The 16,928-nt window shown below is 40.5% G+C and overlaps 1 protein-coding gene across 1 annotated transcript in view; it reads right to left on the reverse strand.

The window, feature by feature from the left end:
• Positions 1–425: 425 nt before the first annotated feature.
• The window catches only part of supv3l1 (SUV3-like helicase), a 50,653-nt gene continuing 34,150 nt past the window's right edge, over positions 426–16,928 (reverse strand). The window contains exons 13-15 of the mRNA XM_028795967.2: positions 14,811–14,987; positions 10,033–10,181; positions 426–1,833 (exon numbers count right to left, since the gene is read on the reverse strand). Of these exons, the coding sequence (XP_028651800.1) occupies positions 1,365–1,833; positions 10,033–10,181; positions 14,811–14,987 (795 nt within the window). The 3' untranslated portion in view covers positions 426–1,364. The remainder of the gene's footprint in view (positions 1,834–10,032; positions 10,182–14,810; positions 14,988–16,928) is intronic.

Consider the following 16,928-nt stretch of genomic DNA (forward strand, 5'->3'; position numbering starts at 1 on the left):
TTCCCATTGAGATGTGATGTGTTTTCAAAGTGTTCCCTTTAATTTTTTGAGCAGGTTACTTTCATCATTATTAGATGTTTATAATTTTCATTTGTTTATACTGATCACTCATGTACAATATTTCTTTGTGTTTTTATCAGTTCAATGTAGTTTTCATTTAAAGTCTACAGGTGTGAATGTATATCCAAAGCAGTGGTTAAAGTGCATATGCAAAAGTGCTGGTACTCTGTGTGTTCCACTGATAGATTAATGTAAAGACCAAAAAGATACAATTTTTGTGATTTCCCGATTAGAAGTACAACACTGAAATATGCCATTGACACAAACATTCCGACCCTTTACTATGACACTTAAAATCTGGCTCAGATGCATCCCATTCTATTGGTCATCACTGAGATGTCTGGACTCCACCTGTGGTGTCAATGTGACATTTCACTTTTTTATTTTTAATATATTTGCAAAACTTTCTTAAATCCTGTTTTCACTTTATCATTCTGGGATATTGAGCATTGCTTGATGTGGTTAAAAAAAACACATCAATTTAAATGATTTCAGCAGAAGGCTACAGTATAATAAAACAAGATGTAAAAAAAGAGAAGGGGCCTGAGTAGGCACTGTACACTCAGGACCTCCATAAATGACTACCCTGATTAAGGTTTGAGGGGAGAGTCTAACATGTGTCGTCTTTTCACAGGTATTCACAGTCACACACTGCGGTTTTGTTTATGTATGTCTAAGGCTGATAAACAAATAGTAAAGCTATAGCAGCTGCTAACTGAAGATGACATCCATCACTGAAGTACTAAGTATTTGGCTCAGAAAAAAAATCTGCAGTGATTCATCAGAATAAACTATGAAAAGATTCCACCTGATGTAAAGTTATCAAATCTTTCATATTTTTCTTCTTTTGAGAAAATTTCCCCAAGATTACCAGTGTTAATTAAACATTATCGCTCACTATAGTCTGGGTGGTCATTTTTTGGGATGCTGAACATATTGCTCTAGTATTTAAAGAGGGCGCAAGCATTCAGACATTGCATGAAATAAAAAAACAACAAAACAAAATTTTTGGTGATTCTTATAAAATGCTCACCTTCTGCACTGTGTGATGAGAGCTGAAAAGGCCAGGGTGGAAAATAATTAACCAGGAAAAGTCAAGCTCTTCTATAGTGAATTAAAATGCCTCCAAGTGCTCACTGAAATTAAGCATTAAAAAAAAAAACAAGTAAAGCTGATCAGTGAGGTTTATTAGTTTGTCTTTTCAACACCAAATATGAAAAGCTTTACCTATGATTGCTATAAAAATAATTCTTCTGGCGGACAGTGTTAAATGGACTATAAAATCTCTGAACTGCAGTGATCGGTTATTTCTTTTTCTTCTTCCCTTTCACCTTAACTGTTTGATTGTTCCCTGAGGGTTCCTCCTGGGCAGCTGACCACTCCTTCTGCAGCTGCTCCAACAGGTTTGCAGTGAGCAGCCCTTGCTGCACTAAGCGTGAGCTCAGCAAGCCATCATTGTTCTCAGAGTTGTCAGTAGTGGGCCTGAAACCCAGGGCCTTGGAACCACGAACTCTCCTGTGCCCTTGTTTCTGACTCAAGAGATCTGCTTTGTCCTGGGACAGCCTTTCTGACTGGAATATCTTATCCTTAACAAAAGCCTTGCATACAAGGATGTCATCGTCCAGTTCAGAGGTAGTCTCAGAGGCGGTGCTCGTTTCAGAGGCTCGGATAAGATGGGTGATGTTGTGCACGCCAAGCTGGATGATGCTATCCAGCTCTTTCTGTATGTCTCGGATGAGGTTGGCATCTGGGAACATGTCCATAAAACGGTAACTACGGAGGGAGAGAGAGAGAGAGCGCAAGTGAAGACAACAGTGTTGAGATGGAATGGCACAGTGGCAAAGAAAGAAACAAACAATCACACAAAAGTGACTGGCAAGGATTACAGAGACACCACCTTACTCCATTTTTGGACTTTTGTTTATCTTGATCTGATTAGAGGGGGTTAAAGTATATTCTGGAAACTCACAGTCGGTACACAAACCGAACTCACATTTGTGAACATGGGATCTGTTTATCCAGTGGGTGGTGCGGGGTCACACACTTACAATAACATCTTTAGTTTGGTTCTTTTGACATAAAGCACGTCTGATGATCGGGGCAGCATGATTAATTCAAAAAAAGGAGAGCACACACCAATAAGACAATATAAAGAAAATCTGGGAAAAAAGGGACGTGTTAGGCTGGGTACATGTGCCACCTCTGACATGCATTACTAGGTGACTAGAGGGGATCATGCTGATGCTTAACAGCCTCTTACAACTGAAACAGTTTTAGTTTTGCATTGTGTCTCAACGCATGTACTATGTGAAGAGAGGGAGGTGTAAATTTATTTAAAAGTTTTATTTTAAAATTAGTTCATGTGAGAAAGCAGTAAGACAATCTGAAGGATTTCTCATCACTGCACTTCAATAAAATTTTTATTCACTCAGACCTGGTCGTTACTTGGAGCAGAATACTGTGCGAAAATGATGACCTACCATACATTAGGAACTGTTTCCAGTCTGAGAAAGACAATGAAAAACATTAATTATCGTGTGACACACACAACTGAAAAATGTGATGTATGGTGGCCACAAGCAATAAGGCTTCAAAAGATTTTTAAAAACTAAATGGAGAAGTCCTGTTTTAAGAAAAGTACTGACTGTAGGCAGTGTATCTTGAACCCTCCCGCAAGCAGATTTAGGCTCTGGGCTACAAAGCACAAGGTTGCTAATGCGCCCCCATCACTGATTAACTGCATGGCCTTGAATGAGTCATTTAATCTATTACTATTCTGAAATGTGCAGTTTTAATTTGAGAGACAATTTAGATAAGAACAGACAAGAGAAAAAACAAAAAAAACTCAGTGGGAAAAAAGGAACAATCCAGTAACAGAAACATTAAGATGCATTCATTTTAATGAACCATTTAAAAAAACCTGTTGATTCAAGTGCATATTTTTAGAACATTCTAGACAAGACCAGGGCACTCAGTGTAACAAAGCTCTCCAGTCTTATCTACCTAATTCATCCAAAATAAGAGTTGTGAAGGTTCCTGAACCCCTAGTGTCTACCACACTACTTGGTAGCTTATTCCATGTGTCTAAGGTACATCAAAATGTTTGTGTAAAATGTACCTTTAACAGGTTTCCAACTGTGTCCCCATATTCTTGGTGAACTTTTAAAATCACAGTCTCGATCCACTGGACTAATTCTCTTCATAATTTAAGGCACTTCAGTCAGGTCTCCTCTTAATCTCCTTTTACTTAAACTGAATTTGGCTCAGCTCTTTTAGCCTTTCCTCATAATTCATCACCAGCCATCCTAAAATCAACATATTTGCTCTAGCAGTGCTTTGTCTTTTTTTGTAACCTGGAGAACAATACTGTACACAGTACTGCAGATGAGGCCTTACCTGTTTGTTATAAATATTAAGCAAAACCCCCTTGGACTTGTGCTCTACACATCAGAGTGCTATATAACCTGACATTCTGTTAGCCTTCTCAATAGCTTCTGAACACCGTCTGGCAGTTGATAGTGTCGAGTCCATTACAACTCCTAAATCCTTTTGATTTTCATATGTCCCACTTTACATGCAAATCTAACATTTTTATATTAAATGTCATCTGCCACTAATCTGCCCGAGCCTGTATGCTGTCCAAGTCCCTCTATAATGATTCAACTAATTATCTGCCAATCCACCTAGCTTGGCATCATCAAGCTTGTTATTTATATTCCTATCAAAATCATTTATATATATATATATTAAAAATAGCCATGGCGACACCACTCTTAACTTCACCCAATTCTCTGCCTTCCTGTGTTTTAGCCAATTTTGAATTATCTATACACTACATTCTTAACTCCCACTTCTTTTAGTTTTATGCCCAACATCTCACGTGACACCTTATCAAATGCTCTCTGAAAGTCAAGATGACTAATACTGCATGCACCAGTCTGGTCATATCCTTTTGTTGCTTCCTCATTGAATTCCAGCATGTTAGTTAAAATATGGCCTCCCTCATCTGAACCCATGCTGACTATTCAATAAAACTCCTGTTATTGCCACGTGTTCCTCAATCTTTTCCCTAATAATTCCTTCCATTAATCATGAAAGTTACCAGTACAGTGGAACCTCGGTTCACGAACGTCTCTGAACACGTACAAATCGGGTTACGACCAAAAAGTTTGCCAAACTTTTGCATCTGTTCACGACCACACACTCGGTATACGAACAAGCCAGTTTCCCTTTCGATTTGTGCGCGCCGATGATTTCCACAAGTGTTCAGTCTCTCCTTGTGCAGCGAGAGAGAGAGCGCGCGCGAGAGACACACACACACACGAGAGAGACAGAGAGAGAGCTGGCCGCATAGGGCTGAGTAGGCAGTTAAAGAATGCACCGGGCTTGTTTTTAAACAGACTGATTCCAGCATTGTTTTAACCTCGTTGTATTTAATGAAGACTTTTTTCTATTGGATTTTAACCTTCACTTCACTTCTGTTTACAGGGATCGGTTCGTAGCGTGCATTGTTGCAATGTTACTTTTCTTGGTTGTTTATTAAATTACAGATTTTTCAAATGTTCATTTTTTTCCCTGTGCTTAAAACTCATTAAAAAAAAAAGTGTTTTTAGCGAGTGGTTCGTAGCGATATAGTGCCAACTCTTGCAAATTTTAGTTTTCTCTGTTGTTCAAGGTTTTCTCAGTGTTATTCAATGTTTTTACATTTAGTTTACTATTACGCTGTGCATTATATGGTATAATTAACTATATTTGTGTTTAAAAATCTTTAAAAAGCATATTTACATACAGTTCGTATGGTCTGGAACAGATTAATTGTATTTACATACAATCCTATGGGGGAAGTTACTTCAGGTCACAACCAAATCGGGTTACGACCAGAGTTTTGGAACAAATTACAGTCGTGACCTGAGGTTCCACTGTACTTTTAATGAATAATTTCTAATATATAAGAACAAAACTAACAGAATAAATGAAAATGAACAATGTTGTTTTTCCACTCACATTTGTTATCCAATAATGTCCTATTATTGAGGCCCTGATGGCTATTTTTGCATGCAAATCTAGTACCTATAAGTTTATGATGGAAAATCTCTACAATTAGGACAATGTAGAATGTCCAGAAAGGGGAGAATCCAAATGCTCTTCAAAACTTCATGCCTTCTGCTGTTATGTTCACCCAAAATCTGGAATAGCTTGCCAATAGGAATTCACCAGGCTAATACAGTGGAGTACATTAAAACACTGCTGAAAACACATTACTTTAACATGGCTTTCTCATAGCTTCATCTTAGTTAATTCCTAACGTTCTGTATGTTCAATTAATTATCATTATTATTCATGGTGGCTCCAAAATCTGTACTAATCCCCACTCTCTCTTCTGTTCTTTTTCCAGTTTTCTGTGGTGGCGATTTGCGCCACCACCACCTAATCAAAGCACCATGATGTCCCTACATTGATGGATTAACACTAGAATTACCAGAGTCTACGAAAAAACTTGTAGATCCGGCCCACCTTAAAACCGTTCTCACCTCTCTTTTGTCTTCTAAATGTGCCAATTAAGACGAGCAGCAAGCAGCTGGCTATTCCATCCCTCACCGCCGCAGAACGTTCACTAAGTTTTCCCAGCTCATGCCTTGTTTGATTATCTGGGAATGACTGAAGTGCTGGAGTTTTAGAGTGGAAATAATAGATCGCTATTTGGAACACACGCATATTTTAAATAAATAAATATTTTTCATATTTTAGTAGTAAATGACAAAATGTAGGCATAAACTATACAATGTATGAAGCCTGAATAAACACTTTCACAAAAGATTCAAGGAATAGAGAGCTTCAATGGCGTAGCAGTAAGATTTGCTGACTTATTATCAAGAGTACCCGGTTAGATCCCCACTCACTCCTATATTTGCCGTTTTCAGTTGTGAGCTGCTCCTTTTGTTAATATTATACAGTACACACATACATTTGGTTTGCGTCTGTAACACACGGTGTGCATTTATAGGACTTGTGAAAGTTACCGTTTTTTTAACTTTTATTCTCTCTAAATCACGATCACGATACATACTACCAAAGGGATCTGACGCTGTTACTTTTCATTTGAAAAGGAATTACTGGAGATGTGAGTGGTGTTTTGAGACAATGAAACTGGACATTCTCTCATCTGGAGGGATTAAAGCTGACACACAAACGCTGGCGAATCTGCCTTCTTCGTATCTCACCGTCACTTGATTTTTTTTTATTCAGTTTTATTGAGTGTTCCTGCTCATGCTGAATTAGTGTGCACCTTATGATGTATGATGTCAAAAAAAAAAAACACAGACGTAGGTATATATATGATATTTGGAATTATTCGTTTTATGACCTGTACAGTACATTTCAGAAAACTTTATGGCACGGATGCAACATTATTCATGTTATTCATATTCATTCGCATAACATCTTGCGGTTTGTAATCAGTGACTGTGTGTTTTTTTTCCACGATCTTGCCAGTCCCCACATGTTGCTGTATGCTGTTTCTTTTGTACTCCAGGACATGCAGAGGATAGAATAGTACAGAGCAGTAAGTTCAGCGCTATATGCAATAATCAGATTCAAATGTTAACTGTTCACACACACACACGCACGCAAGGATCGTCTTTCCAACATTTACAACGTGTGTACCTGTTACAATGTACACGCTTCTCTCTATGCTGTGGTTCCTATTACACACCTGAAAGAGAGAGACAATATATGTGAAAACATCATCGCACTAACACAATATTATTTGAAAACGAAGAGCATCAGATCAGGTTTGGATTTATGCTGGCGCTATTACTGAAAGAAAAAAAAGATCAACATGTGCCTTGATTCTGCAGCACTGAATAAGCTCACGCGCTCAGTGCAGCAGGATCAACGCACATGTTGATCTTTTTTTTTTTTCTTTCAGTACATGTATGTGCCTTCCCTGTTTATTTATATATCTAGTGACTTTTCTGCCTGTCTGTCTGTCTCTCTATTACGCAGTGCTCTGTCTGTCTGTGTGTTAGGGATCTTAAAAATAACAGTTATAAGGACACTTGTTCATTGTTAATTGCAGTCTCAATTGTTAAAAAATATTTTAAAAGGAGCATCCCACATAAAAATATAACGATCTCATTAACTGACAGTGCATACCAATTTATAAATTTTATGTCAGTTTGAGGTTAAAAAAAAAATTTAAAAAAAGGAACACTTTCTCCTCTACGGGGAATCGAACTCAGGTCTCTGATGGACAGTAAGCCTGCTGCGCTCTGAGACAGCAAATCTTACCGCTACGCCATGGAAGCTATTGTATTGTTCTTGAAGCTTTTGTGAAAGTGTTTATTTGATGTTTGGACTTCATGCTGCTTCACACCTTCTATAGTTTATGCCTACATTTTGTAATATTTATTACTAAAATATGAAAAAGTTTCTTTTTCAACAATGTGTTTACACAGATTACTGTAGAAACGGAACACACATGATATGCGTGTGTTCCAAATAACGATCTATTATTTCCACTCTAAAACTCCACTTCACTCCCAGATAATCAATCAAGGCATGAGCTGGGAGATGCTCGTGCACGTTCTAAGTCGGTGGGGGGATGGAACAGCCGGCTGCTTGCAGCTTGTTTTTATCGGCACATTTAGAGGACAAAGGACACTGGCGGAGAGGTGCGAATGGTTTTAAGGTAGGCCGGATCTACGAGTTTTTTCGTAGACTCTGGTAATTCTAGTGTTAAAGACCAGAAGTCCATGTGACCGTCTTCATCAAGTCCTTCCATGAGAACCCTGAATACAATAAGGACTGATTGATGTCATTTATGATTGGTAGAATGCCTAGAGGGGGCTGGGCGGTCTCATGGCCTGGAACCCCTGCACATTTTATTTTTTCTCCAGCCGTCTGGAGTTTTTTTTTGCTTTTTCTGTCCTCACTGGCCATCGGACCTTACTTTTATTCTATGTTAATTAGTGTTCTCTTATTTTGTCTTTTTTTTTCTCTTTCTTCATCATGTAAAGCACTTTGAGCTACATTATTTGTATGAAAATGTGCTATATAAATAAATGTTGTTGTAGAACTGTGGCTTTATTAGTTTCAACTCTCTGCAGACCCCACTGAGGTTTATTTCCCCCAGGAACAAAACTGACTGTAGGTTTTTTTTTGTTTTCTTTTCTCAGCTGTCAAAATGCCATTTCTCAATGATAATGTTGTAGCAGTCTCTTGGTCTCACAGATTCACTCAAACAATTGCAAGATCTAACAAATTTTGCAGTACAATTCCTGGTCCAGGCCTTGGTCTTTTCACAGCTGGACTACTACAAATCTCCACTGGCCGGGGTAGCAGCATGTGTCTCAAAGCCGATGCAGATGATTAAAAATGTAGCAAAATACTTGGTGTTCAACCAGCAGAGACGGGCACATGTCACTCCTCTGTTCAGCTCACTACACTGACTCCCTGTTGTAGCAGGTATTAAGTTCACATTATTGATGTTTACATACAGAGCAAGTAATGGGTCAGTACCTGTATATATGGAGACAATTGTGAGGTCCTATGCTCCTTCTCACCCATTCAGATCTACTGACGAATGGTATCCTTTGTATGGAATCGAATTTTAATTCAGAACCTTTTAATGTGTAGCCCCTAGCTGGTGGAACAAGCTCCCCACTTCAATTTGAACTGCTGACTCCATCAGTGTGTTTAAGAAGCATTTCAATACTCTCTTGTTTAATGAATATCTGTCTAACTGATAACAGTTAAGAGTCTTGTAAGAATGGAAGTGTAACTTGCTTGTATTTTGTTCTGAGCTCTTCACTTGTGATGATCAATTGTGTAAGCTGGTCCAGTAATAGTTGTTCCTTAAACAGCCCCCACACTAATGTCTACCTGATTATGTTGATCTCTTTTGTAAATTGCTTTGGATAAAAGCATCTGCTAAGCAAATAAATGTAAATTTGAATGTAAATGATAATGTTAAGGTGTTGTTATGATTTAGGTCCTTCACTGAGATTCATTGTCTTTCATTGTGTATTTAACGTGACTTGTATATTTATTTATTTAAGAGTACATGTATAAAGACAGATTATTCATTGTTAATAATATGAATCTGCTTCTCACAAAGTGGCTTCTTTTCACTGTAACCCATTCCTATAATCCCACTTCATACTATTTGATATTAAAATGCTCTATTAGATGGCAGTTCAAGAGTAAGGACTTTCTTCAAATTATATAACTTCTACTTAAAGTGGTGAGCATTCCATCATTCATGTAAATTTCTAGGTATCCCCTGCAACCCCAGCATATCCATTGGAGCACTGAATGTGCTTAACCAGATAACCTAGTTTTACACCCTGGTTAAGTTTCATTAGCAGTGAGAGATCTTCAAAATTTTCTAGGGTTGCATACCATTTTTAATATCAATATTTAATTTGTGTCAGAGGTGCTACAGTATGTAACACTTTCCACTAATGTATTTGGGCAGCATTGTGGCACAATGGTTAACCCTGCTGCCTCACAGGTATTGGATCCTGTTAGTGTGCAGTGTTTGCATGTTCTCCCTGTGTCTATGGTGGGTCTTTCCTCAGGTACTACTGTTTTCCTCCAACATCCTAAAGATATGCAAGTTACGTTAGTAGTGTGTATGAGAGTAGCAGTGTGAGACTGCATGGGCCACGTAATTAATTGGTGGCCAATTCAGTGGTTTGCTTCTGTCTTATGTCCAGATATTTTGAAATCCACAATTCTGAACTGGAGTGTGTTTTAGAATGATATATTAAGTTACTAATGACTATGCAGGTCACAGTGAACTATGGACAGTTTCCAATAAAAGAAGAGTGGGGATTAGGCCATAAGGAATACTGGTATAGTTATTTGTATTTCAGAATGCCATAATGCAGGACAGCAGAAACCCATGTTCCAAAACTGTAAACATTTGCCCACAGTTGATGCACACCACTTTTTAGTCAGTTTGCATACCTTAGCCAGAGGTAAAGGTCAAGTACATCATGAACTGCTTCCAGGTGCACTAGGTCTTTAATGTTCTTGGGTGTGGCAACAGGCCAGCCAATGTGCCGGCACACCCAATCAAATGTCAGAGGCTCATCACGACTGAACTGCCTGGCAAACTACAAAAAGGAACATTAGTAAGTCAAACCAACAAAGCAGGACATTAATTATCAGAAACAGAACCAGTAAAGCCCACTGCTTATCATCATTCTTAACTTTCAATTAACATCATCTTAAATTCTGGATAGGGAAAATATCTTCTACCCATTACAAATCACTTATTTTGGGTTACATCTGTTTCAATTTAATTAACTATGCACTTTTCATTTGACTTTTTTTTTTGTTTATCCATAGTCTGGATTATGGGAACATGGAAAAAGGAGAGAGGCAGAAATAAAGCAGAAATCTTTGCAACCTTTAAGTACCTGAATGAGATATTGGGACAGCTTATAATTACGTAAACAAATGAGCTAGATGAACTGGATGATCTCCTCATGTTTGTCAAATTTCTTATGTTCTAATGATCTCCGGAGAGGACACTGATCCAGTGTGGGGTACAATAACACATATAGTACATACAGCTTTACACTTACACCATGTCAAATTAATTTCACAGATCAGTCTACTTCCATGTCTTTGGACTGTGGGATAAAAGTAATTTAAAAACACAGAGAGACACTGCCAACCCCCCACAAAAGAAAAGGCGGTTACAATGTTTTGTTACTTTGAACAAAGCATAGAGGAATGGTGACCGTAAAATAAAGCTAGGTTGTAGAGGCACTGGATTGAAGTGGTAAAGAAGATTATAATATATAAACCACATATGAATGTGGGAAAGAAGAAAATGAGACGTGGAGAAGAGACAGGAGCTGCATTATAGGGCAGTACACCAGGCATGCATTATTTAAGGTAAACGTTTTGGGAGTAATAATCTTCACTGCACAGGCTCCGGGTTGCAAGTTCATAAAAGCTGTAGAGGTATGAAGGTTGTTTGCTGACAACAAGCACATGGCTCTCGTGATCCAAGTGTGTGAAGGGTTGATGGATGCTGGTATAATAAGTGGAAATATTGGCAACTGAACTGCATAAATTAAATGGGGATGTTCTGCTAGTTAGCTGACATACAATCTGTGGATGCATTGAAAGACTTGGCAGTAGCAGAAATGGTAATAGGTGAACAGAAGAACTTCCAGAAGCTTTCCTACATTCTGACTTCCAATAGAGCCCCACTGCCAGTGGATGTATTTTATGCAAGCTGTCTAGGGGCAATATATGGCCACTGGAGGCAGAACATTGAGCAAATTTAGTAAGGAGTGAGGTGAAAATGGCATACCTTCTGGGGACTCCCTCGTTCTGCTGGGAGACTTCAATGCTCACGTGGGCAATGACAGTGAGACCTGGAAGGGTGTGATTGGGAGGAATGGCCAATCTAAACCTGAACGGTGTTTTGTTATTGGACTTCTGTGCTTGTCACGGATTGTCCATAACAAACACCATGTTCAAGAATAGGGGTGTTCATATGTGCACTTGGCACCAGGACACCCTAGGCCTCAGTTCGATGATCGACTCTGTGGTCGTGTGGTCGGACCTGTGGCCACATGTCTTGGACACTCGGGTGAATAGAGGGGCAGAGCAGTCAACTGATTACCACCTGGTGTTGAGTATGCTTCGATGGTGGGGGAGGATGCCGGTCAGGCCTGGTAGGCCCAAACGTGTTGTGAGGGTCTGCTGGGAACATCTGGCAGAGTCCCCTTTCAGAAGCAGCTTCAACTCCCACCTCCGGCAGAACTTCAACCACATCCCGAGGGAGGTGGGGGACATTGAGTCTGAATGGGCCATGTTCCATGCCTCTATTGTTAAGGCGGCTGACCGGAGCTGTGGCCGTAAGGTGGTCGGTGCATGTCTTGGCAATCCCCGAACCCGTTGGTGGACACCGATGGTGAGCGATGCCGTCAATCTGAAGAAGGAGTCCTACAGGACCCTTTTGTCCTGTGGGACTCTGGAGGCAGCTGATAGGTACCCGCAGGCCAAGCGGAATGTGGCTTTGGTGGTTGCGGAGGCAAAAACTCGGGAGTGGGAGGAGTTTGGGGAGGCCATGGAGAATGACTTTTGGACAGCTTTGAGGAGATTCTGGTCCACCATCCGGCGTCTCAGGAGGGGGAAGCAGTGCATTGTCAACACTGTATATGGTGGGGAGGGTGCGCTGCTGACCTCGACTCGGGACGTTGTGGGTCGGTGAAGGGAGTACTTCGAAGAACTCCTCGATCCCACTAACATGCCTTCCAATGAGGAAGCAGAGCCTGGGGACTCGGAGGTGGGCTCCCCCATCTCTGGGACTGAGGTCACTGAGGTGGTCAAAAAACTCCTTGGTGGCAGGGCCCCGGGGGTGGATGAGATACGCCCGGAGTTCCTCAAGGCTCTAGATGTTGTAGGACTGTCTTGGTTGACACGCCTCTGCAACATCACATGGACATCAGGGACAGTGCCTCTGGATTGGCAGACCGGCGTGGTGGTCCCCTTCTTTAAGAAAGGGGACCGGAGGGTGTGTTCCAACTACAGAGGGATCACACTCCTCAGCCTCCCTGGAAAAGTCTATTCGGGGGTCCTGGAGAGGAGGGTCCGTCGGATAGTCAAACCTCGGATTCAGTAGGAACAGTGTGGTTTTCGTCCTGGTCACGGAACAGTGGACCAGCTCTACACCCTTAGCAGGGTCCTGGAGGGTGCATGGGAGTTTGCCCAACCAGTCTACATGTGTTTTGTGGACTTGGAAAAGGCGTTCGACCGTGTCTCTCGGGGAATCCTGTGGGGGGTACTCCAAGAGCATGGGGTACCGGACCCCCTGATAAGGGCTGTTCGGTCTCTGTACGATCGGTGTCAGAGCTTGGTCCGCATTGCCGGCAGTAAGTCGAACCTGTTTCCAATGAGAGTTGGACTCCACCAGGGCTGCCCTTTGTCACCGATTCTGTTCATAACTTTTATAGACAGCACCCAGGGTGTTGAGGGGGTCCGGTTTGGTGGACTCAGGATTGGGTCACTGGTTTTTGCAGATGATGTTGTCCTGTTTGCTTCATCAGGCCGTGATCTTCAGCTTTCTCTGGATCGGTTCGCAGCTGAGTGTGAAGCGGCTGGTATGGGAATCAGCACCTCCAAATCAGAGACCATGGTCCTCAGCCGGAAAAGGGTGAAGTGCCCTCTCAGGGTTGGGAGCGAGATCCTGCCCCAAGTGGAGGAGTTCAAGTATCTTGGAATCTTGTTCACGAGTGAGGGAAGAATGGAGCGTGAGATCGACAGGCAGATCGGTGCGGCATCCGCAGTGATGAGGGCTCTGCATCGGTACTGTTGTGGTGAAAAAGGAGCTGAGCCGCAAGGCAACGCTCTCAATTTACCAATCAATTTACGCTCCTACCCTCACCTATGGTCATGAGCTATGGGTAGTGACCGAAAGAACTAGATCGTGAATACAAGTGGCTGAAATGACTTTCCTCCGCAGGGTGTCTGGGCTTTCCCTTAAAGATAGGGTGAGAAGCTCAGTCATCCGGGAGGGGCTCAGAGTAGAGCCACTGCTCCTCCGCATCGAGAGGAGTCAGATGAGGTGACTCGGGCATCTGATCAGGATTGCCTCCTGGACTCCACCCTGGTGTGGTGTTCCGGGCACGTCTAACCAGGAGAAGGCTCCGGAGAAGACCTAGGACACGCTGTAGGGACTATGTCTCTCGGCTGGCCTGGGAACGCCTTGGGATTCCCCCAGAATAGCTAGAAGAAGTGGCCGGGGAGAGGAGTCTAGGTATCTCTGCTCAAGCCGCTACCCCTGCGACCCAACCTCGGATAAGCGGAAGAGGATGGATGGATGGTTGGTGAGGTGAAAATGACTGGTGGGCTGGGTGAAAAGGTTTTAATTATGGGACAGGTTGTCAAGGTGCTGAGATGAAGGTACTGTTACTGAGGTGAAGCTTTGTGTAGAAAGAAACGAGCTACGATGGTGCTTTATTATGGAAGGAGTCCTAGGTCGAACCACTTATCAACTTCAGACTCTTTATTATATAGACCTGAACAGAGTGTCCCAAATCCTCACTATATATTATACTTACAATTAATAGCTTGTTAGAAATCAAAACATTAGAAAGGGGTATGCTTACATTATAGATTAAGGTTTTTAAATGTGGTCAAATCAGAAGCAAAACAATGGGTGTGGCAAAATAATACAAATACAACCTGGATATATAGAATCTTTTCCTGCTAGGAGTCCAGATATCCAATATGCCTAGACAATTAACTGGCTCTTTGTCTTAGAAAGTTGTCTGGTCTTAGAACAGACATGGTCTCTGGATGGAATGACAGAGTAAGACAGCTTCTCTATTAGGCTGAACGTACAGTAAGATAGAGAATGTCCAAATAAAAAGGCTCACTGAATGCATGGGGGGTATTGAAGCCTAGATATAGGTCACAGAAGTAGTACTGGTACAGTAATGGATGATACCTTTAGGGATGTCATAGACTGTAAACAGTGGACAAAGAGAATATAAAGAGTGACCAGTCAACCATTTTATGATAATGTCTGTTAGGTTTGTGATTGACTGCTGTTTTTCGGTGTAGCTCTGATGAGAACTGCATGCTTTTACTTGGGTGTTTAGTCACTATTACTCTCTCTCATGTGACACAATACATATACTGCTTGCACAAATTAAAAGCTTCTTATTGTATTATTTTCCATCCTGTGTTGGGGAAGATGTATCAGGTAGTCTCCTTACCTTTAAAAAAGATGTGCAGACGAATGGCTGCTTTTTATTAATGGGTGCTGTGCAGAACACATATCGAGATCTCAGGTTTAGAGGAATGTGCTGAATCATGTCTGCTAGGAACTTGAAGTCTTCTACATTGCACACAAAGTAGAGGCCATCGACTTGTGACAAGCTAACAAAAATATCCTGAAGGAAACAAAATAAAAACAGGCATACAATCTGAAGTGAACTGTGTACATATTAGAGATAATAAACTGATTGCCCGAGACTGTCTTCCAACATCCTCAAAACATAAAATAATGGAATTCCAGCCTTCTGAAGTTCAAGATCCAGACTCCTAAGGAAAATCTATGACAAGAGGCACTGAAGCTTTTTGAATACTTTTTGATTCAAGTGTTTACCTTATTTTTTCAGTTACCTGCACCTTGAATTTATTTAGTTTAAGCATGTATTCATTTCAACATTCATTATTTACCCACTTGCTTATTTTCTGCACAATTTCACTTTCACTGTGCATAGTATGTTTACAGTGGATTCAGAAAATATTTAGATCCCTTCCCATTTTTCATATTTTGCTATGTTGCAACCTTGTACTAAAATCATTTAAATTTATTTTTTTCCTCAAATCAAGCAACACTCAAGAATGACAAAGCAAAAACAGCATTACAGAAATGTTGATAAATTTATTGAAAGTACTAAACTGAAATATCACATTGACACAAGTATTCAAATGCTTTACTATGACACTTAATATGTGGCTCAGGTGCATTCCATTCTATTTATTACAATTGAGATTTTTTTTTTTTTTTTTTAAACCTTGTTTGGAGCACAGTGGCCACCATAATTCTTAAATGGAAATAGTTTAGAATAACCTCGAGGCTTCCTAAAGCTTGCTACCAGGTCAAACTAAGCAAATGCAAGAGAAAGGCCATGGTAAGAGAGGTGAACAAGAACCCGATGCTCGCTCTGGCTGGCCTCTAGACAACCTGTGTGGAGATGGAAGAAACTTCCAGAAAGACAGCCGTCACTGCAACACTCCACTAATCTAGTATTTATGAAGAGTGGCCAGCCAAAACACTCTCCTCAGTAAAAGACAAATGGCAGCCTGCTTGGAGTTTGCAAAAAGATACCAAAGGAACTTGAAGACTACGAGAAACAACATTCTCTGGGCTGATGAAACCAAGATTAGCATCCTGTCTGGAGGAAATCAGGCACTGATCATCACCTGTGCAGTACCATTCCAACGGAGATGCATGGTGGTGGCGGCATCATGCTGTGGGCATGTTTTCTGTGGCAGCAACTGGGATAAACTTAACTAGAAATGGAAAGATGAGTGGAACAAAGTATAAATATATCCCCAATTAAAACATGCTCAGAGAGCTCTAGACCTCAGGCTGGGATGAAGGTTCATTTTCCAAAACCATAATGACCCTAAGCACAAAGCAAAAACAACACAGGAGTGGTTTAGGGACAACTATCCTTGAGTTGCCTAGCCTGAGTCTGAAATTGAACCCATTCAAATATCTCTGGAGAGACATGAAAATGGCGATCCACCAACAGCCTCCACACAATCTCACAGAGTTTGAGATAATCTGCAAAGAATGGCAGTAAATCCCCAAATCCAGGTGTATGAATCTTGTCATATCAAACCCAAGATAACTCCAGAATCGAATCACGGCCAAAGGTTCTTCAAAGAAGTATTACGAAAAGGCTGTGAATACTTCTGGCAAAATAATATTTCACTTTTTTATTTTTAATAAATTTACAAAAATGTTCTTAATCCTGTTTTGCTTGGTCATTCTGAGGTATTGAGTGATGCTTTATATGTGGAAAAAATGAATTTAACTGATTTTAGTACAGAGTTGCAAAATGAAAAAATGTAAAAAGATAAAAAAAAAAAAAAGAAGGGTCTGAATATTTTCAGTCCACTATATACTGGCACATATACCTTATGTTTCCACTTTGCATTTACATTTGAGAACTTCAAACATAATGAAAATCAAACATATATTTTATTTTCACTTTGACAAAATCTGCAGTGTCAAATGCTAATAGGCACGTGTGCTTTGGGCTTGAATTCAATTAAAACACAGATTTTATCTTGCTTTCAAAAGACATTTCAAAGTA

Source organism: Erpetoichthys calabaricus, chromosome 2, assembly GCF_900747795.2.
Source record: "Erpetoichthys calabaricus chromosome 2, fErpCal1.3, whole genome shotgun sequence".
Classification (NCBI taxonomy): Eukaryota; Metazoa; Chordata; class Cladistia; order Polypteriformes; family Polypteridae; genus Erpetoichthys; species Erpetoichthys calabaricus.